This window comes from Pinus tabuliformis, chromosome X (assembly GCF_031772625.1).
Source record: "Pinus tabuliformis cultivar Carrire ecotype Pingquan chromosome X, CPIR1, whole genome shotgun sequence".
Lineage (NCBI taxonomy): Eukaryota > Viridiplantae > Streptophyta > Pinopsida > Pinales > Pinaceae > Pinus > Pinus tabuliformis.
Window position 1 is genome coordinate 226,300,161 of NC_142308.1, and position 17,718 is coordinate 226,317,878.

General features: G+C 36.7%; 1 protein-coding gene across 1 annotated transcript; it reads left to right on the forward strand.

The window, feature by feature from the left end:
* Positions 1–246: 246 nt before the first annotated feature.
* On the forward strand, positions 247–1,066 carry LOC149139172 (toll/interleukin-1 receptor-like protein). The gene is made up of 2 exons (XM_089450622.1): positions 247–866; positions 1,006–1,066. The coding sequence occupies exons 1-2, from the start codon at positions 247–249 to the stop codon at positions 1,064–1,066; spliced, it is 681 nt and encodes a 226-aa protein (XP_089306748.1).
* Positions 1,067–17,718: the final 16,652 nt, after the last annotated feature.

A 17,718-nucleotide genomic window follows, 5' to 3' on the forward strand; every position in this document is an offset into this window, starting at 1 on the left:
GGGTGTGAAACCACTGAAGTCGTAGCACATGTGTACCCAGGCTGTAGGAACAAGTGCATGCACCCAAAACTCAAAACAAAGCTTTTGGATTTATTGGCCAAATGTAAGATTAGGATTCTTAGCTCCAGCTGTGAGACGAGTAAAGTCGTAGGGTGAAGATATCAGACGATGAAAGTTTATAAATAAAGAAACTCTACGCATTTTGTTTGAATACATATTAATTTCCTTCATTAATCTGAAACAGTCATGTTCTGTGAGGTCGTGTTTTTTTCCTCCACCCCACTATACATCACCTACTTCGCCGCTTCAATTGTGATTGCAGTGGCCGCCATTCATCTCCTCCACTGCTTCCATTCTAATGGCGGAAGAGAGAGGACGACCAACAGAGGATACGACGTATTTCTCAGCTTCAGAGGCCGTGATGTGAGAAAAGGCTTCGTTGACCATCTGTACCACGCCCTCGACAGCGCAGGTTTCCGAGTATTCCTTGACACATATGATCTTCCGAGGGGAAAAGACATCTCCATAGGCTTACACCACGCTATTGAGAACAGTCGCATTCTGATTCCCATATTCTCTACCAATTACGCAGAATCTGCATCGTGCCTCCGAGAAGTCTCTCTTATCGCACGCCAAGTACAGGAAAAGGGGAAGAAGGGGTCGGTCATAGCCGTCCCGCTGTTTTACAATGTCAGTCCTTCTCAAGTTGGGCATCCAGATCAATCTCATGGTGGTCCATTTGCTGAGGCATTCCAGGGGCATGAGAGCCGTGGGGAATACAGCTCGCAAGAAATCCATGAGTGGAAGGCTGCTCTCTTCGCACTGTCCAATCTCTCTGGGTGGTCACTGCAAGACGACACCAACGGGTTGGTAACTCACTCTTGCCTCCTCAGCTTTATTTTTGTTCTTAATTATTTTTATTGGTTTCTACATCGTTTATACGCTTAATGTTTCTTCAATTGTAGGTCTGTACATCAATTCTTCATATTCCGGGACTCTCTGCAGGTATGAAGAAGCGATGGTGAAACGTGTAGTTGAATACGTGGCTAAAGCATTGAAGAGATAGAGCGCGAGACATTCATTTTAATACTGCTCGGCCATCGCCGCGCATATAAGGAGGGTAGATTTTCTGATGCGCGCGCCTTTTGCGTTCTCTGTTCTCTCCGTTGCTCAGCAGTGTAAATAATGCTATATCGCTAGTAAAGTGATTCACAGTTCATGGGTCTTAGGTCTCTTGATCGCATTTAATTGACCTTTTGTGTATGAGTTACGCATTCAAAATTCCTATCCATTCTTTTGGAACCGATCAACTTCTCAGATTTATTATTTTGTGAAAAATAAATAAACTTTGTTATGGGTACATATTAGTGGGTAGAATGAAAGAATATATCAGTATAGACTTATCTTAAAAACAAGGATCCAATTTTTTTTTGGAGAATCTAATTTTTTAGGGTGTAAATTTTTTTATGAGTGGATATTATTTAAATATTTGTATAGTTAATTTTTTGTTTGTTTGATTGTTGATATGATCAAAATTTAGACATCATATTGGCAAGTGTAAATTTGTTTATGAGTGGATATTATTTAGATATTTGTATAGTTAATTTTTTGTTTGTTTGATTGTTGATATAATCAAAATTTAGACATCATATTGGCTGTAGTGTTACACATCATACTCCACTGTAGAATAAGGCTAAGGCTCAATAACTATATTTATAATTACTTGGGTTGAAAACAAAATAAAATATAGTTTTTATTTTAACCCACATAATTATAAATATAGTTATATAGTCATTGTTGACACCTAATCCGAAACGGATGGGTGAACTGGACAGTCATCAGGAAGATGAACTGATCCGTTGTATTTATGTATATAAATATGAGTTAGCTAATGAATAATAATAATAAGTTTTCTCTCTCGCTCATTCTGGAGTTACCCTGGCCTGACATGGTATCAGAGCACAGGTCCCAGAAATAGTTGTAACTCCTGCTGTTCTGAGAGCTGCTCATACCTGAGCGCTGCTCTCTCCTGAGCGCTGCTCTGCTCTGACATCCTGAGCGCTACTCTGACTTTGATTCCCTGATGCGTTTCTGATTTTGAATTGATATTGAATGCCTCTGCCTGCCCTGACTGCACCATAAGCGTTGATGCGTTCATACTGCCTGAAACGGACGTGAACCTCGGACTCCATTCCCAAATACTTTACGCAGTTGCATTTGTGATTGTTTTTAATTTTTTCAAGATGAAGAATGTGCTTGGTTATGTCTGTACGCCCCAACGATTGCTCACGGTTGGTGATTCCAGATAGCTCTGCGTATATACATTGTTTCTGTTGCTTTGGGTTTCAAAATTTCCGACTGTCCGTAATCACCCACAGTAACCGTTTTTTGAGATAAGGTCTGCGTTGAAGAGAAGATAGGAAGGGCAGGCTACCGATATGCCTAACCTTCACCAGAACCGTTCTACTTCAGCGTTTTTGAATGTTGTGCCCGCTACCGCTACTCACGCCTTCCCAAGATTTCGTGGTTTGTAGCTTTTGTTGGTGTAAGCCTGCTCCGGTTTTGGGTATGTCTGGCTTAAATATTTTACGTTGTTTTCAAAATTGCAGGCTTAGTTCTCTACTGTAATGTAAGGTACTGAATGAACTATTTATCCATAGACTCTCTATGAGTGGAGCCGGGCCATAATTTGGCGATAGAAGATCTAAGAGTTCCTTTGCAGCAAGATTGGAAATTTTGCTTTTTGTACACTTTCAAAACAAATTAATAATCTGATACAGCTTTTAAATCTCTAGAAACCAGAAATATCAGTCTGGAAACTTTATAAGTGATCGGATTATTTCATGTCAATTTCTTCTGCATTTTTAAAGCTTAGATTTTGAAGATTTCCGTTACGAGCACATTTCCAAGCAGAGCTTCATTGTATTTGAGAAAGCATTCATTTTGTTCCTGTCATTCTGAGTTGCATTACATGTTAATGTGGATGCTGAATTAAAGATCTGGAGCTAAGAAACCAATTGACTAAGAAATTGAGAAGGTCATCTAGGATTTTGGAAGGTCATTTAGCCCTGTCTACAAATCATTTGTTTTCAGAGGATTATAGTTTTTTAAGACTTGGAGATGCTGATGAAAGGATTTAAAATCATCAGCCTTTGATTTGAATGCCTATGCACAATTTTGTTCATTCAAAGCAGTTGTAATATTGCACAGTTTTTTATCATTTGAATGATAATGTTGCTTTGAAAAGTTAAAGCATTAAAGTGATATTGAAGTGAGGAAAGTTTTTTTTTATCAGCAGAGATATTTTTTTACAGAATGCATTCAATCATCTCTATGGTCGGAATAGTTCTCACTGGCAAGGAGAACTATTCTGAATGGTCTCGGATGGTAAAACACACCCTCATCTACAATGAGCTGTGGAAAGGAGTGTGTGTCGGAGAAGAAGACAAAGACCCTGTGCAGCCTACATCAGATAAAGAACTTGTCATTTGGGAAAACAAGAACAGCAAAGCCTATGCATTGATCGCAACATCTGTAAATGAAGAAGTAAGTCGTCATATTTCTTCCTATTCCACTGCCTTTGAAGCTTTACAAAAGCTGAAAGAACTCTATGATTCACATTCTGCATTTGAAGTTGTTCAGCTCATGATTAAACTCTTCACTCTTGAACTGAAAAATAATGATCCCCTTGCTCTTGCATCTGAAATAAAGTCTATAATGCATGATATTAAATCCACTAAGGTTGAGCTGGATATCTCTCTTATTGCCTTTCTCAAAGCACTCTATCCTACCTACTCTAATTATCTTGAGTCTTTACAAGCAAATGGAAATCTTAAAGACATAACCTTTGAGTCTCTTGTGAAAAAGTTTGCTGAAAGAGAGAAAGCCTTTGGAAAGAAAACAGTCCCTGAATCTTCTGAAGAGACTGTTTGCCTTGCTCATAAAGAAAAGCATCCTGCTCAAGATTCTACAAGAGGAAGAGGTGGACGAAGAGGAAGAGGAAGATACTTCAGAGGCAGGGGGGGCAGACATTCTCAAGCAGAAAAGGCAGATCTGCATTGCTTTCGCTGCAAACGAAATGGATCACATGATGCTTCTACATGCAAGCTACCATGGGACAAGGTTGAGCAAAGGAGAAACCAGCAGAAAGGTAAAACTGATGACACAGACAAAGGTAAAGCACCTGAATCCGCTCACTATATTGAGGCACAATGTAACATTGGAGTAAATGAAGACTTGTTTAATGCTTCACTTGCTTCTTCGAAAAATGACTGGTTGCTTGATTCAGGAGCAACCTGTCATATGACTCATAGGAAAGATTTTTTTGAAGATTTCACTGACAATGTTGATGGAGCAGTATACTTTGCAGATCAGTCAAAAATCAAGCCATCAGGGCTTGGCACAATCAGGCTTAAACTGCCTGGTCTTCCAGACTTTCTTCTGGATCATGTTCTATATCTCCCACAGCTCAAGAGAAACTTGCTGTCCCTGGTCCACATCCGCCAGCAAGGTCACTCCATTCATATGTTTGATGGAAAGCTTGAGGTAAGAAAGGCATCTGACCATTCACTTGTCATGAGGGGTATAGAAGAAGAAAGACTTCTTAAACTGCAAGGAACCTCTGCTCATGCACAACATTTTTCATATATTTCTCATCATGAAGAAGGTACACTTCCATCAAGTTTATTATGGCATGCTAGATTTGGACATTTAAACTATGATAGTCTCCGCTTGTTGAAGAAAAATGGTGTTGCTGGTTTGCCTACAATTCCTAGAAAACATAAGCAATGTGATGCTTGCATTCTAGGAAAGCATAGCAAACAGTCTTTTCATGATTCAAATTCAAGAGCACATAGGAAGCTTGAACTCATTCATTCAGATTTATGTGGTCCAATGCCTGTTTCTTCTGCAAATGGAAATAAATATATCATGACATTTATTGATGATTACACCAGAATGTGTTGGGTTTATTTATTGAAGAACAAATCTGATGCTTTTCAAACATTCAAGAATTTTCATAAATGGATTGAAAATGATGCACAATCTCATATTGGGTCTATTCGCACTGATAATGGAAAAGAATATACATCAAATGAATTTGAACACTATCTTCGCCAACATGGGATTAAACATCAAACAACTGTGCCTTATAATCCTCAACAGAATGGTGTAGCAGAAAGAATGAATAGAACAATCTTGAATATGGTACGATCCATGCTTTTCTTCAAAAATGTAAAGATAATGTTTTGGGCTGATGCTGTTCTATGTGTTGCATATATAAAGAATAGATGTCCATCTAGTGCTATAAGAAACAAGACTCCTTATGAATTGTGGTATGGACATGTTCCTTCGGTAAAACATCTCAGGATTTTTGGTTCCACCTGTTATGCTTTAATACCAAAGGTACATAGAAACAAACTTGGTGCTAGAAGTCGTAAGTGTATCTTCCTGGGGTATTCAAACACATCTAAAGCATACCGCCTCTATGATGAAGTAAATAAAAAGTTTGTTTTATCTAGAGATGTCATTTTTCTTGAATCATCCAAATCTGACAGTGTTGTTGAGCGGCAACTTGATCGCTTGGATAAATTCACAAAACCGAAATCATTTCAAGAGTTTGATAATCAGATTCCACATCTTGAAGGGGGGATTCCTATACTAGATCAACATGTGGAATCTTCTTCTAAAGAACAATCTCCCCTGCATGACACTCCAACAACGGATGATGCTTTAAGTGATGTAATTGATAGAATTGGGAGAATCAATCTTGATTCAGACCCAACTCAATCAACAGAGTAGCCTGGACCATCTCAGAAAGGTCCCCCAAAATGGCTGACAAAGACACTTGAAAGTGTTCATCCTGATGAAATTGGAAAAACAGGAACCAGAAATACAAACCGACAAGATGGAGGTGATGTAGATAACTCTAATTCACCTGTTGATATGGATGTTACTTATGATTGTGAATTGAACTTGTCTACAGATTTTGAACCAACTTCCTTCAAAGAAGCTGCTTCTCATGATGAATGGAAAGAAGCGATGCAAAAGGAGTATGATGCCCTCATAAAGAATGGCACTTGGAAGCTGGTTGATCCTCCATTTGGAACCAAACCAATTGGCTGCAAGTGGGTCTATAAGAACAAGTACAAAGCTGATGGCTCACTTGACAAGCACAAGGCTAGGCTTGTGGCAAAAGGTTTTGCACAGAAGGAAGGGGTCGATTATGAGGAAACTTTTGCCCCCACAGCAAAATGGGCCACCATCCGGACACTCTTTGCACTAGCTGCTCAGAACGGTTGGAAAGTCCATCAAATGGATGTAAAAACTGCATTCTTGAATGGAGATCTAAAAGAGAATGTTTTTATGTCCCAGCCTGAAGGATTTGCTATGAAAGGACATGAACACAAAGTATGCAAACTTGTGAAGTCCTTGTATGGCCTCAAACAAGCACCACGAGCCTGGTATGAAAAACTAACTGAGCATCTTCTGAAACTCAACTTCAATCATTTTGATCTTGATGATGCAACATTATTTATCAAGAAAGTTGGCAAAACAGTTGTATATCTTGTGGTATATGTAGATGATCTTTTAATGATAGGGAACAATGAAAGCTATATTGCATCCATAAAGAAAGAATTAGGACAAATTTTTGAAATGACTGATTTGGGCTATGTTCATTACTATCTTGGCATTGAAGTAACCCAACATCCAAAGTCCATATTTCTTTCTCAAAAGAAATACATTGGAGATTTGTTAAACAGATTTGGCATGACAGAGTGCAATCCCCTTTGTACTCCAATGGAACAAAACTTGAAGCTCACATCTATTGAAGGAAAGGAATTTGAGGATGCAACAAAGTATAGACAGCTTGTAGGAAGTCTCATCTACCTCACTACTACCAGACCAGACATTTCATTTGCTGTTGGAATCCTCTCCAGGTTTATGCAAAAGCCTTGTGAGGGACATTGGTCTGCTGCAAAAAGAGTTCTAAGGTACTTGAAGGGAACTCAAGACCTTGGAATCAAGTATACACAGGTGGACGACTTCAACTTGATTGGATACTCTGATTCAGACTTCGATGGAGACAAAGAAACTGGGGTATCTACTTCAGGATATGCTATGAGTCTTGGATCAGGAGCTGTCTCCTGGAGATCACGCAAACAATCAGTACCAGCAGATTCCACAACAGAAGCAGAATATGTGGCAGCAGCTGAAGCAACGAAAGAAATTGTGTGGCTCAGAAAAATTCTTGAAGATTTGCAGGTAAAACAAATACAATCAACTCCACTCATGATTGATAACACATCTGCAATAAAGTTGGCCAAGAACCCAAAGTTCCATGATCGTACTAAGCACATCAATACTAAATATCATCTGATCCGACATCATGTTGAGGCCAAAACAATCCATCTCCGTCATTGTTCCACAAACGAGCAAATTGCAGACATCTTCACCAAAGCGCTTGGAAGAGAAAAGCTTGAAAGATTCAGAACGATGCTTGGACTCACCAACATCCCTTCAGATTAAGGGGGGGAATGTTGACACCTAATCCGAAACGGATGGGTGAACTGGACAGTCATCAGGAAGATGAACTGATCCGTTGTATTTATGTATATAAATATGAGTTAGCTAATGAATAATAATAATCAGTTTTCTCTCTCGCTCATTCTGGAGTTACCCTGGCCTGACAGTCATTCTACCAAGTAATATGTACCAATAATAATGTTTCCATTTTTTTCACAAAATAATAATTCTGAGAAGTTGATGGGTTCCAAAAGTATTGATAGGAATTTTGAATCCAAAATTATATTTATATATGGTTATTTATTTTCTAGTTTTTTAATTAAATTAATAACATGGAAAAAATTCATATAAATAAATGTCATTAATGAGTTATCGTTTTATACATGTAGTATTAATAAGTCACGTTATTTTTTTAAGGTACAATGCCATACATTGATAAGCCATGTTATTGTTACAAAGTCTATTATTAACTTAAACATGTTTTTTTAAATATATTTATGTTTAACTTATATATTAATTCATTTTAATAATAATAATAATTTTATAATTTATTTATTTTTTTGTTTTTTTTAATCTTTGGCAATATGAGATATATCATGAAAAGAGTGCTTTATATTTATACTGAATTGATACTTATTAATATTTATTAGCAATTTAATTTATAACTACATTTATTATAATTTATTTAAATTAATTAATTGCAAGTAACTTATATCAAAACTTCAATTTTGCGTTTTTATATAAACATATAAATATTTCAATTGAAAATTGATTTAAACTGTAAAATTTGTATTTTATGGCCCTCTCTTTAAATAATGAAATTTTTTATAATCAAGCAAGATTGCTTTCTGAACCGCGACCTAAATGCCATTTTGCTCATGATTATCTATCAATATGAAATATCTGATATCATATTTACATGGAATTCTATCAAAGTTGTTCCATGAGCTCTCCAACCTCGCCCTCCTTCGAACCTTAATCCGTGTATCTCATCCTTCTCTGAGAACCCTAATCTTCATCTACATCTAATCCCCAGCTTACATGTAGACTCTGGGGGGCGGGGGGGCGCTAGTCCCTCCATCCTCCCTTGGCATCTCGACCAGCATAATGCAACTGACCCTAGACTCTCTTTGAGCCTACCAAACTTTGCAAAAGTTGATCCGCAAGACTCCAAATCAACTAATGCAATCCCTGTGGTATCATCAACCTACGCAGAGCCAAAACAATTTGCAACCTTTGCTAAGGAAATACTAGCACATGCCTCACGAAATCATTGGAGATCTCGCGAATCAATGTTCCCTTGACAATACTTAACAACAATATCTAGTTCATGCAAGATAACACCTTGATCTAAAGCTTCATTGGGATCTAGCCCAATCAAAAGGCCCTCCTGCACTAGATTGCACAGAGTTGGAAACCTAATGCAGACTATGACATCAATCTCGAATCCAAGCTATTCTTCACGGTGATCTTCACTCACCAAGCATACCTAAAAGAGGTCATCGAAGGTGATCCCTACTTCTTCAATTCAACTAGTCTTTACATGCGATAATGGATAGCCAGGTTTAATCAAGATAAAGAAGATTTATCTTGGGCTCCCATTTGGATCCACATGTTATCCTTGCCATACGAATATTGGGATCCAAAAACTCTACAAGACATTGCAAACAATCTTGGAAAATTTGTTTTCCTTTCGTAGCAAACCATACAAGGTTTCTAAACCTCCTATGCTAGAATCTATGTCTACATGAACATCTTTAGATCCCTTCTGGAAGCCATTTCCCTAGAGTCAGAAGATAGAGACTCGTTTCATATCCTAGACTACAAAAATGATCCTTTTTAGTGTAGGAAATGCCACCAACATGGGAAGCTATTTAGGGATTGTCCCTTGAATGATCCCAACCAGACCCAAAGAACTCTAACCCAGTAGATGTTGATGGATTCATGGAGATCCCCTCCAAGCAATGTCACACCAAGAAATTTAGCACCTTCGTAGCTCCCAAATGTCAAATTACCAGTAATAGCATTGAGGCGTTAGGCAACCTTCCAGAGGATCCTTTGGAACAACCATAAGAACAGACAAAAAAATCAATGGATGTTGTCATCACAGATTAGTGGGGCACTCCACAACAAGAAGAGGACATCCAAATGGTCAAGGAAAAGTAATTTACTAATCTTGGAGGACTATATCCAATGGCCCCAGAAGATGCTTACTGCAAGAATTCTATGAGCACCATCCCTCCCAAACATATCAAACTTCTGGTCATCATGCTACAAAAATCCAAAGCCAAAATGCAGCTAGGGGTTCAAACCATCACCACCAAATATGGAAAGAAGAGCAACAAAGATTTCAATAAAAGAGGATGAAAATCAACACTTCAGAGATTGGACACCTTAGGAAGGATGTTGGTTGACTCAGGAAAATATAAGATATCAAATATGTACTCCTCTCAAACCACCATTATCCCATGAAGATAATCTCCTAAAACACACAGGGTATGAATAACCCCTCCAAGCAAAGTATTCTATGCAAAATATCCAATTGGATCTCTTGAAAATCCTGTTAATCGAAGAAACAAAATTCTCTGTTAAAGACTTTGGATCCATAATGGAAAAATTATAGAAGAAAGCTTGAAGCATGATGGTGGATGCAGACGGAGCTTTGGGTGGTTTAAGGATTTCCTAGGATCCCTCACAAATAGGTATGGAATTTCTGCCTATGAATCCTTTTGTCCTCACCGCATCCTTTCACTTTCTAGGCACAAATTTGCATGGACTCCTATCCAACTTATATGGACCTCAAACCCCATCCAAAAAAAGGACATGCTCAAGAACCTACACTCCTTAAAGGATCATCTATAACCATACAAATTGATAATGAGAGGATAATTCAACATCATCACTTCATTGAGAGAAAAAAGGGAGGTAGGCAACATCTGGAGCTTGAATATGACGACCTAAGTAACTTCATAGAATAAACAAGAATGGTTGACATGAAGACCACCGATGCCCTCTTCACCTGGAATAACAAAAGAGGGTGTTTGGTGCAGATTTCCTCCCACCTAGATTTCTTTCTGGTGGCAGGACAAATCATCACTGGAGGTCATGAGCTCTCTGCAGAGATTGTCCCTTCATTAAGATCAAACCAATGACCCATATCACTGTCATGGAGAACCTTTGGAAAGCCCCTCGAGTGCACCTATAGGTTTGAACAATCCTGACTCTTAGATCCCATTCTCATATGAAAAATTGAAAGTTAGTGGAAAGGAATGAGCAACATTAGAGGATCTGAATTGTATGTTTTCCAAAAAAATCTCAAACAGATCAAACTCCTCCTAAAAAGTGGAACAAGGACCAATTGGGCATCATCTTCCATGAAAAACGTACTTTATAAAAGGAAATGTCTACCCTTCAATAAGAGATTATTCTGAATGAAAACACTGAGGAGGCTGAAAGGAGGGAAGCAACTCTTACCAAATAGTCGGAGGAATGCTACAAATAAGAGGACATATATTGGAAGAAAAAATCAAAGATCAGTTGGCTCAAAGATGGGAATGAAAGACCTCATTCTTCCAAAAATCAACAATACAACACAGGGTTGTAAATCACATCACCTCTCTTCGTAATGAAGCAGGAAAAGCTGTGGAGAAACATGAGGACATTGAGAAGGAACTGGTAACTTACTTTACAAATATTGTGTAAGATACTCTTCCTTAATGTAGGGAAGCCATCAACCAGATCACAACAAACATCCCTAAACTAGTTTCCGAGGATCAGAACACAACGCTTATTAGCCTTGTTTCAGAAACAGAGATTATGGAGGCCCTCCACCAGATGGAAGAAAGAAAGGTTCCAAGACCATATGGATTCACTGTCACCTTCTTCAAACAATTTTGTCACTTCCTTGATAGTGAAATCCATGCAATTGTTGAAGTATCAAGGATCAACAAAAACATCCTTCCAGCCTTCAATGCCACCTTCCTAGCTTTGATACCTAAGTAGGACAATGCCACATCACCAAGTAAATACCATCCCATAACTCCGTACAACGTTATTTACAAAATTATCATTGAATTCATTGCTAACCATTTGAAGCTCCGTTCTCCCCTCCCTTGTATCCTTAGAGCAATCTGACTATGTTGAAGGAAGACATATCCTTTACGGCATAATTATAGAACATGAAGCCATCCACTCTCTCAAATGGCTCAAGAAATCCTGGAATGCTCATAAAGTTAGACATGTCCAAGGCCTTTGACAAGCTCAATTAGGATTACACTGAAAGCATCCTCCTAGCTTTTGGTCTTAGCACTGACTAGATTCAATAGATAATGTCCCTCGTCTCCACGACCTTCTTCTCCATTCTTGTCAATGGCTCTCCCTTTGACATTTTCCAACCCTCAAGAGGCATTAGATAGATCACAATAAACATTAATGTCATCTAGATAGATTGCAGTAAACCTGCCAATTTCATCAGCAAAAGAAATATCCATTTCTCTTTGAAATGTGACTCCAACATTCGTTAACCCAAAGGGAATTTTCACATACATGAAGGTACCCCATGGAGTAGTAAAGGATGTTTTATATTGATCATCAAGGTGGACTAAAACCTTATTATAACCCGAGAAACCGTCTAATAAAGAAATCCTAGAAGACCCAACTACTTTCTGTAGAATATGATCCATTTTTGGTAAAAGGTAGTTGTCTTTTAGGGAAACTTTGTTAAGGTCTCCAAAATCTATGCACAATCTGATTTCACCTATTTTCTTCCTAGTTGGCACAATATTGGAAACCCATTTAGAGTATCCAAGAGGAACTATGATTTTAGAGTCATACATTCTTTTAATTTCTTTCTCAATTAAAGGCATCAGTATAGGATTTATTCTTTGAAGTTTTAGTTTAAATGGTTTATGATCCTCTTTAATTGGAATTTTTTGTTGTATCATATCTGTATCATATGTTTTTATATCTTCATAGCTCCAGATAAAAACATCATTGAATTCCTTGAATACAGCAATGTATTTTTGTTTTTCAACAGTTGGGAGTGATTTAGATAGCTTTATGATTTTGGGATCTTTTTCACTGCCTATGTTACATTATACTACTGCTTCTCCTGTGTTCTCAATCTTAGGCTTTTTTTTCCACATCATTGAAATAAAATAATTCTTCTAGTGGAACAAGACCTCTAGTTAAAATATTATCTTTTAGCTGAAGTGTTTCAAATTCTTCCTTTTCTTGATCTATCTCAAGCAATTATAATTTATTTACAACTTTATCTATATGTATATTTACATCTGATTTTTCTATCTACCTTTCTATATTAGAATGTACAACTATTTGATTTTCTACTTCAGACTCCAAATCAATACTATCATCTTGAAACTCATGTTTAGATTGCATAAAACTTTCAATTTGTTTATCACTGCCAAACTCCTGCCAATACTTCATGCTATTAGGTACAACTGGTCGATGTTTCACTTCCATTGTATATTCTCGATTAGGGTAAGGCATTTTAGAGGAGTTGGCTGAAAAAGACAGACTATTTGGAATGATATTTTGTTTTCTAGGGATTGCAGAAAGGTCATAATCCAAAAAAATCTCTAGAAAATCAAGCACAACATTTATGTATGCTATCATTCTAGCATGTTTAGCTTAATACTCTCCTTTAATTTGTTTTATAACTAACTCAGAATCTCCTTGAATGGAGATCCTCTTGGTACCTAGTTGCTTCAACAATTGCAATCCTAATATAAGGGCTTCATACTCCACTATGTTATTGGTACATTAGAAGTTGAGCTTGTATGAATTTCCTTCAACATGATTGTTTCCTGTGTTTACTACCCAAATTCCTGCTCCAGAACCATATTTGCTACAAGATCCATCAAAACTCATGTTCCAAAGAGGTTCTGGAAGAGTGTTTTGTTCTATTATTTGGGTTTGTTTTGGATTTATTTTAGGAATCTCAGTTTTTGCTTTGATACCTAAGTGTTTATGTCTCCATCATTATAAAGAATGAAAGAGTCTAAATCTGAGTGGATAGAATAAAGAGGATAGTTGTTTGATTTCTCTTCACTTCTCACCATAAATTTCATCAAGGTTTCCCTATATAATCTTCTTTGTTGCCCAAAAATTGGTATGGTGGCAAAGGTCATATCCATCTGTAGGGTTCCTTGTAATTTTGGTCCCCATGAGCGTGACAATAGCATGCCATACTTAGGGGGAATATCTGCAACCACTATATCCATTACCAGACTTTTGGTTGGGATTTGATCTAAAGTAACACACAGGTGTTTGATGAGACCTAGACATCTTACTTTACTGGAATCAAGAGAATATAGGTCTTTGTAAGGTCTGGTAATATCAAGTCCTAACTTCTCCATAACAACTTTAGGCATTAAGTTGTGGGAAGCCCCTGAATCTAACATAGAATTATGGAGGATCTTATTAAGAATATTTAGGCTAACATAAAAAGGAGGAACACCCCCCACCTATTGTTTTCCTTCAACTTTTGGCCCAAATAAGATTTTTGGCTGGTCATCATTCAAATTAACAGAATCTGTGTTGTCCCATATGTTTAGATCTTTCATCACTTGGGGTCTATACACTTAAAGTAGAGAAGAAAGTGTTAAAGTGGAAGATATCCATCAACTGAGCCCTAGTTAAGGGATTCACCTATAAATGGTTGTTAAACATATTTGAACAATTCAAGAGAACAATGTTTTAAATCTATCCTTGGAGATAAGAAAAATCTTAACAAATAACCCAAATAATTCTTCATTGAAACAGAAAATAAATTGTTAAGGGGTAACCATGTCACATGGGTACATGAGGGGAACAGAGATAAGACATTATTAACAATAGAAATGTCAGTGCATTAATGAAGAGGGTATTCCATGGACCAAAATCAAAATTAATCAACATCTTTTAAATGAAAGACCAATCAATTTGATCATAACCCTTGTCAAGATCTATCTTCAGGAAAAGTGATCGTTGGCTTGTCTATCGGTCCAATTGAAATATTCCAATGTAGAAAACACAGTGTTAAGAATAGGTCCATGTTAAAAAAACTCTATTTTCTCTTTTCACACTACATACCATGTAAAACGCGACCAATTAGAAATATAGAGAGATCCACTTGACACTCTTTTTTTTTTATAGTGAGCAACTTCTAATAATTCAAAATAGGTTGAATTTAGGTTTAATGTATTGGAAGTAGAACATGAACAAACATATTAACTTTGCACATTTTCAGGTCTTAAAAATATTCCATAAGCTCATCGTCCAAATTTAAATTGGTCCTATTCAGTTTGGATGTTTGATTAGTCTAGGATAGTGGAGCATGTTCTTTGATCTTTGTCTCTTTTGACTCCTGACAACTGCCTGTAGGTTCATAATGAAGATCAAGGGAATCAGTATGGTGTATTTCAGCTCAAGGTAATACTCACTACAATGCTTATTATTTTCATGTTGGTATATCTTTATTTTAAGCAAGTAAGATAACTTTATGACTGACAAAGCATGGTAGCATCACTAACATGGTATAATGGGCAAGGTGGTTTTTTAGAGAGTTTAATGAACTAAGCCATCCTTTCAACACAAGTTGATTGCTAACATCAACATGCTATTTGTTATGGCAAGTAGTTTCCTCCTCTAATTGTATCTATGACAATGAAGTCTATTTCATTTTGATGGGTTGTTTTGTAGCCATTCTTATCATTATTTCTTTCTTGGATAAAAATATTCTTGAGTCACATCAAATTGGCCACAATTTTTTATTTTAAATCACAACAACAATCATTATAAATTTTTTCATAATCATAATAATTTAGTCAGGAATTATTTTGACAGCTAATGAATATGATATCTTTAAACTAAACAAGATTGGACCTCAGTCTGCTAAGAAGGAAAACTATAAAGTCAACACGGTCCCTGAAAAACATATGGAGCAGGAAGTTGTGCAGGAGAAATCTATAAATTCTCATCTATGCCCTTGTAGCCCAGGGTTTTCCATGGTAACTACAGTTAGTCTCTCAATGACTATGTTGCACCTTGTGATACATATAATTTGTTAACTTAAGAGTTTGACTACAACATGTAGGATTTTTTAGTTATATATCTATATATATATATATATATATATATATAATAAAATTACAAGCTATTTGTTGTAGCATTAGGCAAGGATCCAATTATGCAAACATCTACAATCAAATCAATAGCCTAAGTATAATCATAACATGAGCAATTTCAATTCCATGAGAAGACATCTTTTACACAATGAATTTAGCACATAAACCATTCCAACAATATAAACATGAAACTCATTGATCACTTAAATTATGATAGATACTTATTGTAAAATAAAACAGGGAAATTGAGTCAAGGATTGCAACTCTCTTCCCAACTATAGATTTGGTTGCACTGCGGTTTTTCTTGCAGCCCCATAACCCCTAAGCCAGATTCTAGAATTGAAGAGGTATGCTCAATGGATGAGACCAATAGTCCTAGTTGAATATATTGTAGTCAATCTTCAGTTGAGGAATCGAGAGGTCTGCCACCTCCACCCTCAATAAAGATAAGGGAATCTAGATACTTATGTCTCCACCCTCAATTAGGAATAAGAAACTCTAGAGACCTCGGTCTCCACCCTCAACCAAACACAAGGGAGTCTAGAGGATTCACCTCTACCCTTTCATCATATAGACCTAGTAGTTCCACCCAATGAAGGGAGTCCAAAACTCATTGCAGAAACCCAAAAAATAAGCAAGGAGACTTCATGATTTTCCTAATCGTGAATTCAAGGAACAATCTCCACCTTGGTTGTTAAGGGAATCTAGAGAAGGCCATCTCCACCCTCCAACCCACAAGGAATCTAAATATTATGGTCCTCACCCGAAGGAAATTCTTTCAGTACTCCTATTGCTAAAGCAGATTATTTTTCTACTATGTGTGTTATAGATGTTACGGTTCTATAATTTATAGGATCTCAAGGTGATTGAGTATTTTATCTAAGGAATCCTATATTGTAAATAATTGTCAATTTGCAAATTATTTCCAAGTTAAAGAAAAAATAGAATAAAAATGAAAAGACGGTATAAAAAAAAAAAAGAGAAAAACAAAAATATTGAAAAAGAAGAAAAGATTGAACCCCACCAAAAGAAAGAAAAATAAATAATACTTAAAGTTTTGCAAGTCTAAATGTCACTACTGATAGATAGTTTTCTTCATCATTGATAAATAAATATTGTGTGAAACTTATTTAAAATGCCACAATGACTAGTTAGTTGTTTAATCATACATTACAATCATGGTTAAACTTGTTTAAATTTATGTAAATTAGGTTAGAGAATAAAGATTTTCCAAACAATATAATCTTGGTAAATCATTGGTTAGGTAGAAAATGACATTGATTCAATTGTTTAATTTGAATCAATAGGAAAATAAGGGATATGTTAGATAGTTTTTTATAAAAGAAAATAATATGGGTTTTTCTAGCCTAAGTGCACCCCTTAGAAAAGTAAAATGTTAGCTTAGTTAAGGGTATGCAAATTAGATGGTTTTATAAATATTTTCCTATGCCATTTTATCAAGTTTAAAGACATTGTAAAAAACAAAAAATATGCATGATAGGATAAAGTGTTTTTATTTTATTTTATTTTTTTATTTCACCTTCCACCTTTATCCTAAGTCAAAAAGGAAAAATCATAAGGCGTATATGGACAAATATCTTTGTCATATTTGGTTAAAGGATAACGTCATCAGAGCATCAAGATCCTCTCCCTCTCGTGATGCATGGTCCGTATTGTTCTTTGCTCCCCCTTCTCCATCCTGCCTTTACTGTCGGGAGGGGGGTCCGAAAAGGTGGTTTCTTTCACGAGGCCCCATCCTAACATGGCACCCTTTCCAAATTTTGCACCCCCCCATTACAATCCAATTTACCACCCGCTACCCCCTCCGAAACTACTTTCCCCTCACCTGCTTCACTGCGTCCCCACCACGATACCTTCGCCTCTCACCTTCTGCCACGTCGCCTAACCATTAACCAATTGAATGTTCTCCTGGTGAAAATGACCGTTCCACATTAAATTCACACTTCCCGGGTAACCGTTCAAACTTAACAGTCTTGCGCAACCTCCAATTGATTTCACCATGCTCTGCCTTTTAAAAGCTTTCAGGAACCATTGTTTTCCTCCTTTT

Bases quoted from the DNA above. Each gene is read 5' to 3' on its own strand.
- LOC149139172 (XM_089450622.1), top strand. From the start codon at position 247: ATGTTCTGTGAGGTCGTGTTTTTTTCCTCCACCCCACTATACATCACC. The intron at 867-1,005 runs GTTGGTAACTCA...GACTCTCTGCAG, and splicing joins CTGCAAGACGACACCAACGG to GTATGAAGAAGCGATGGTGA.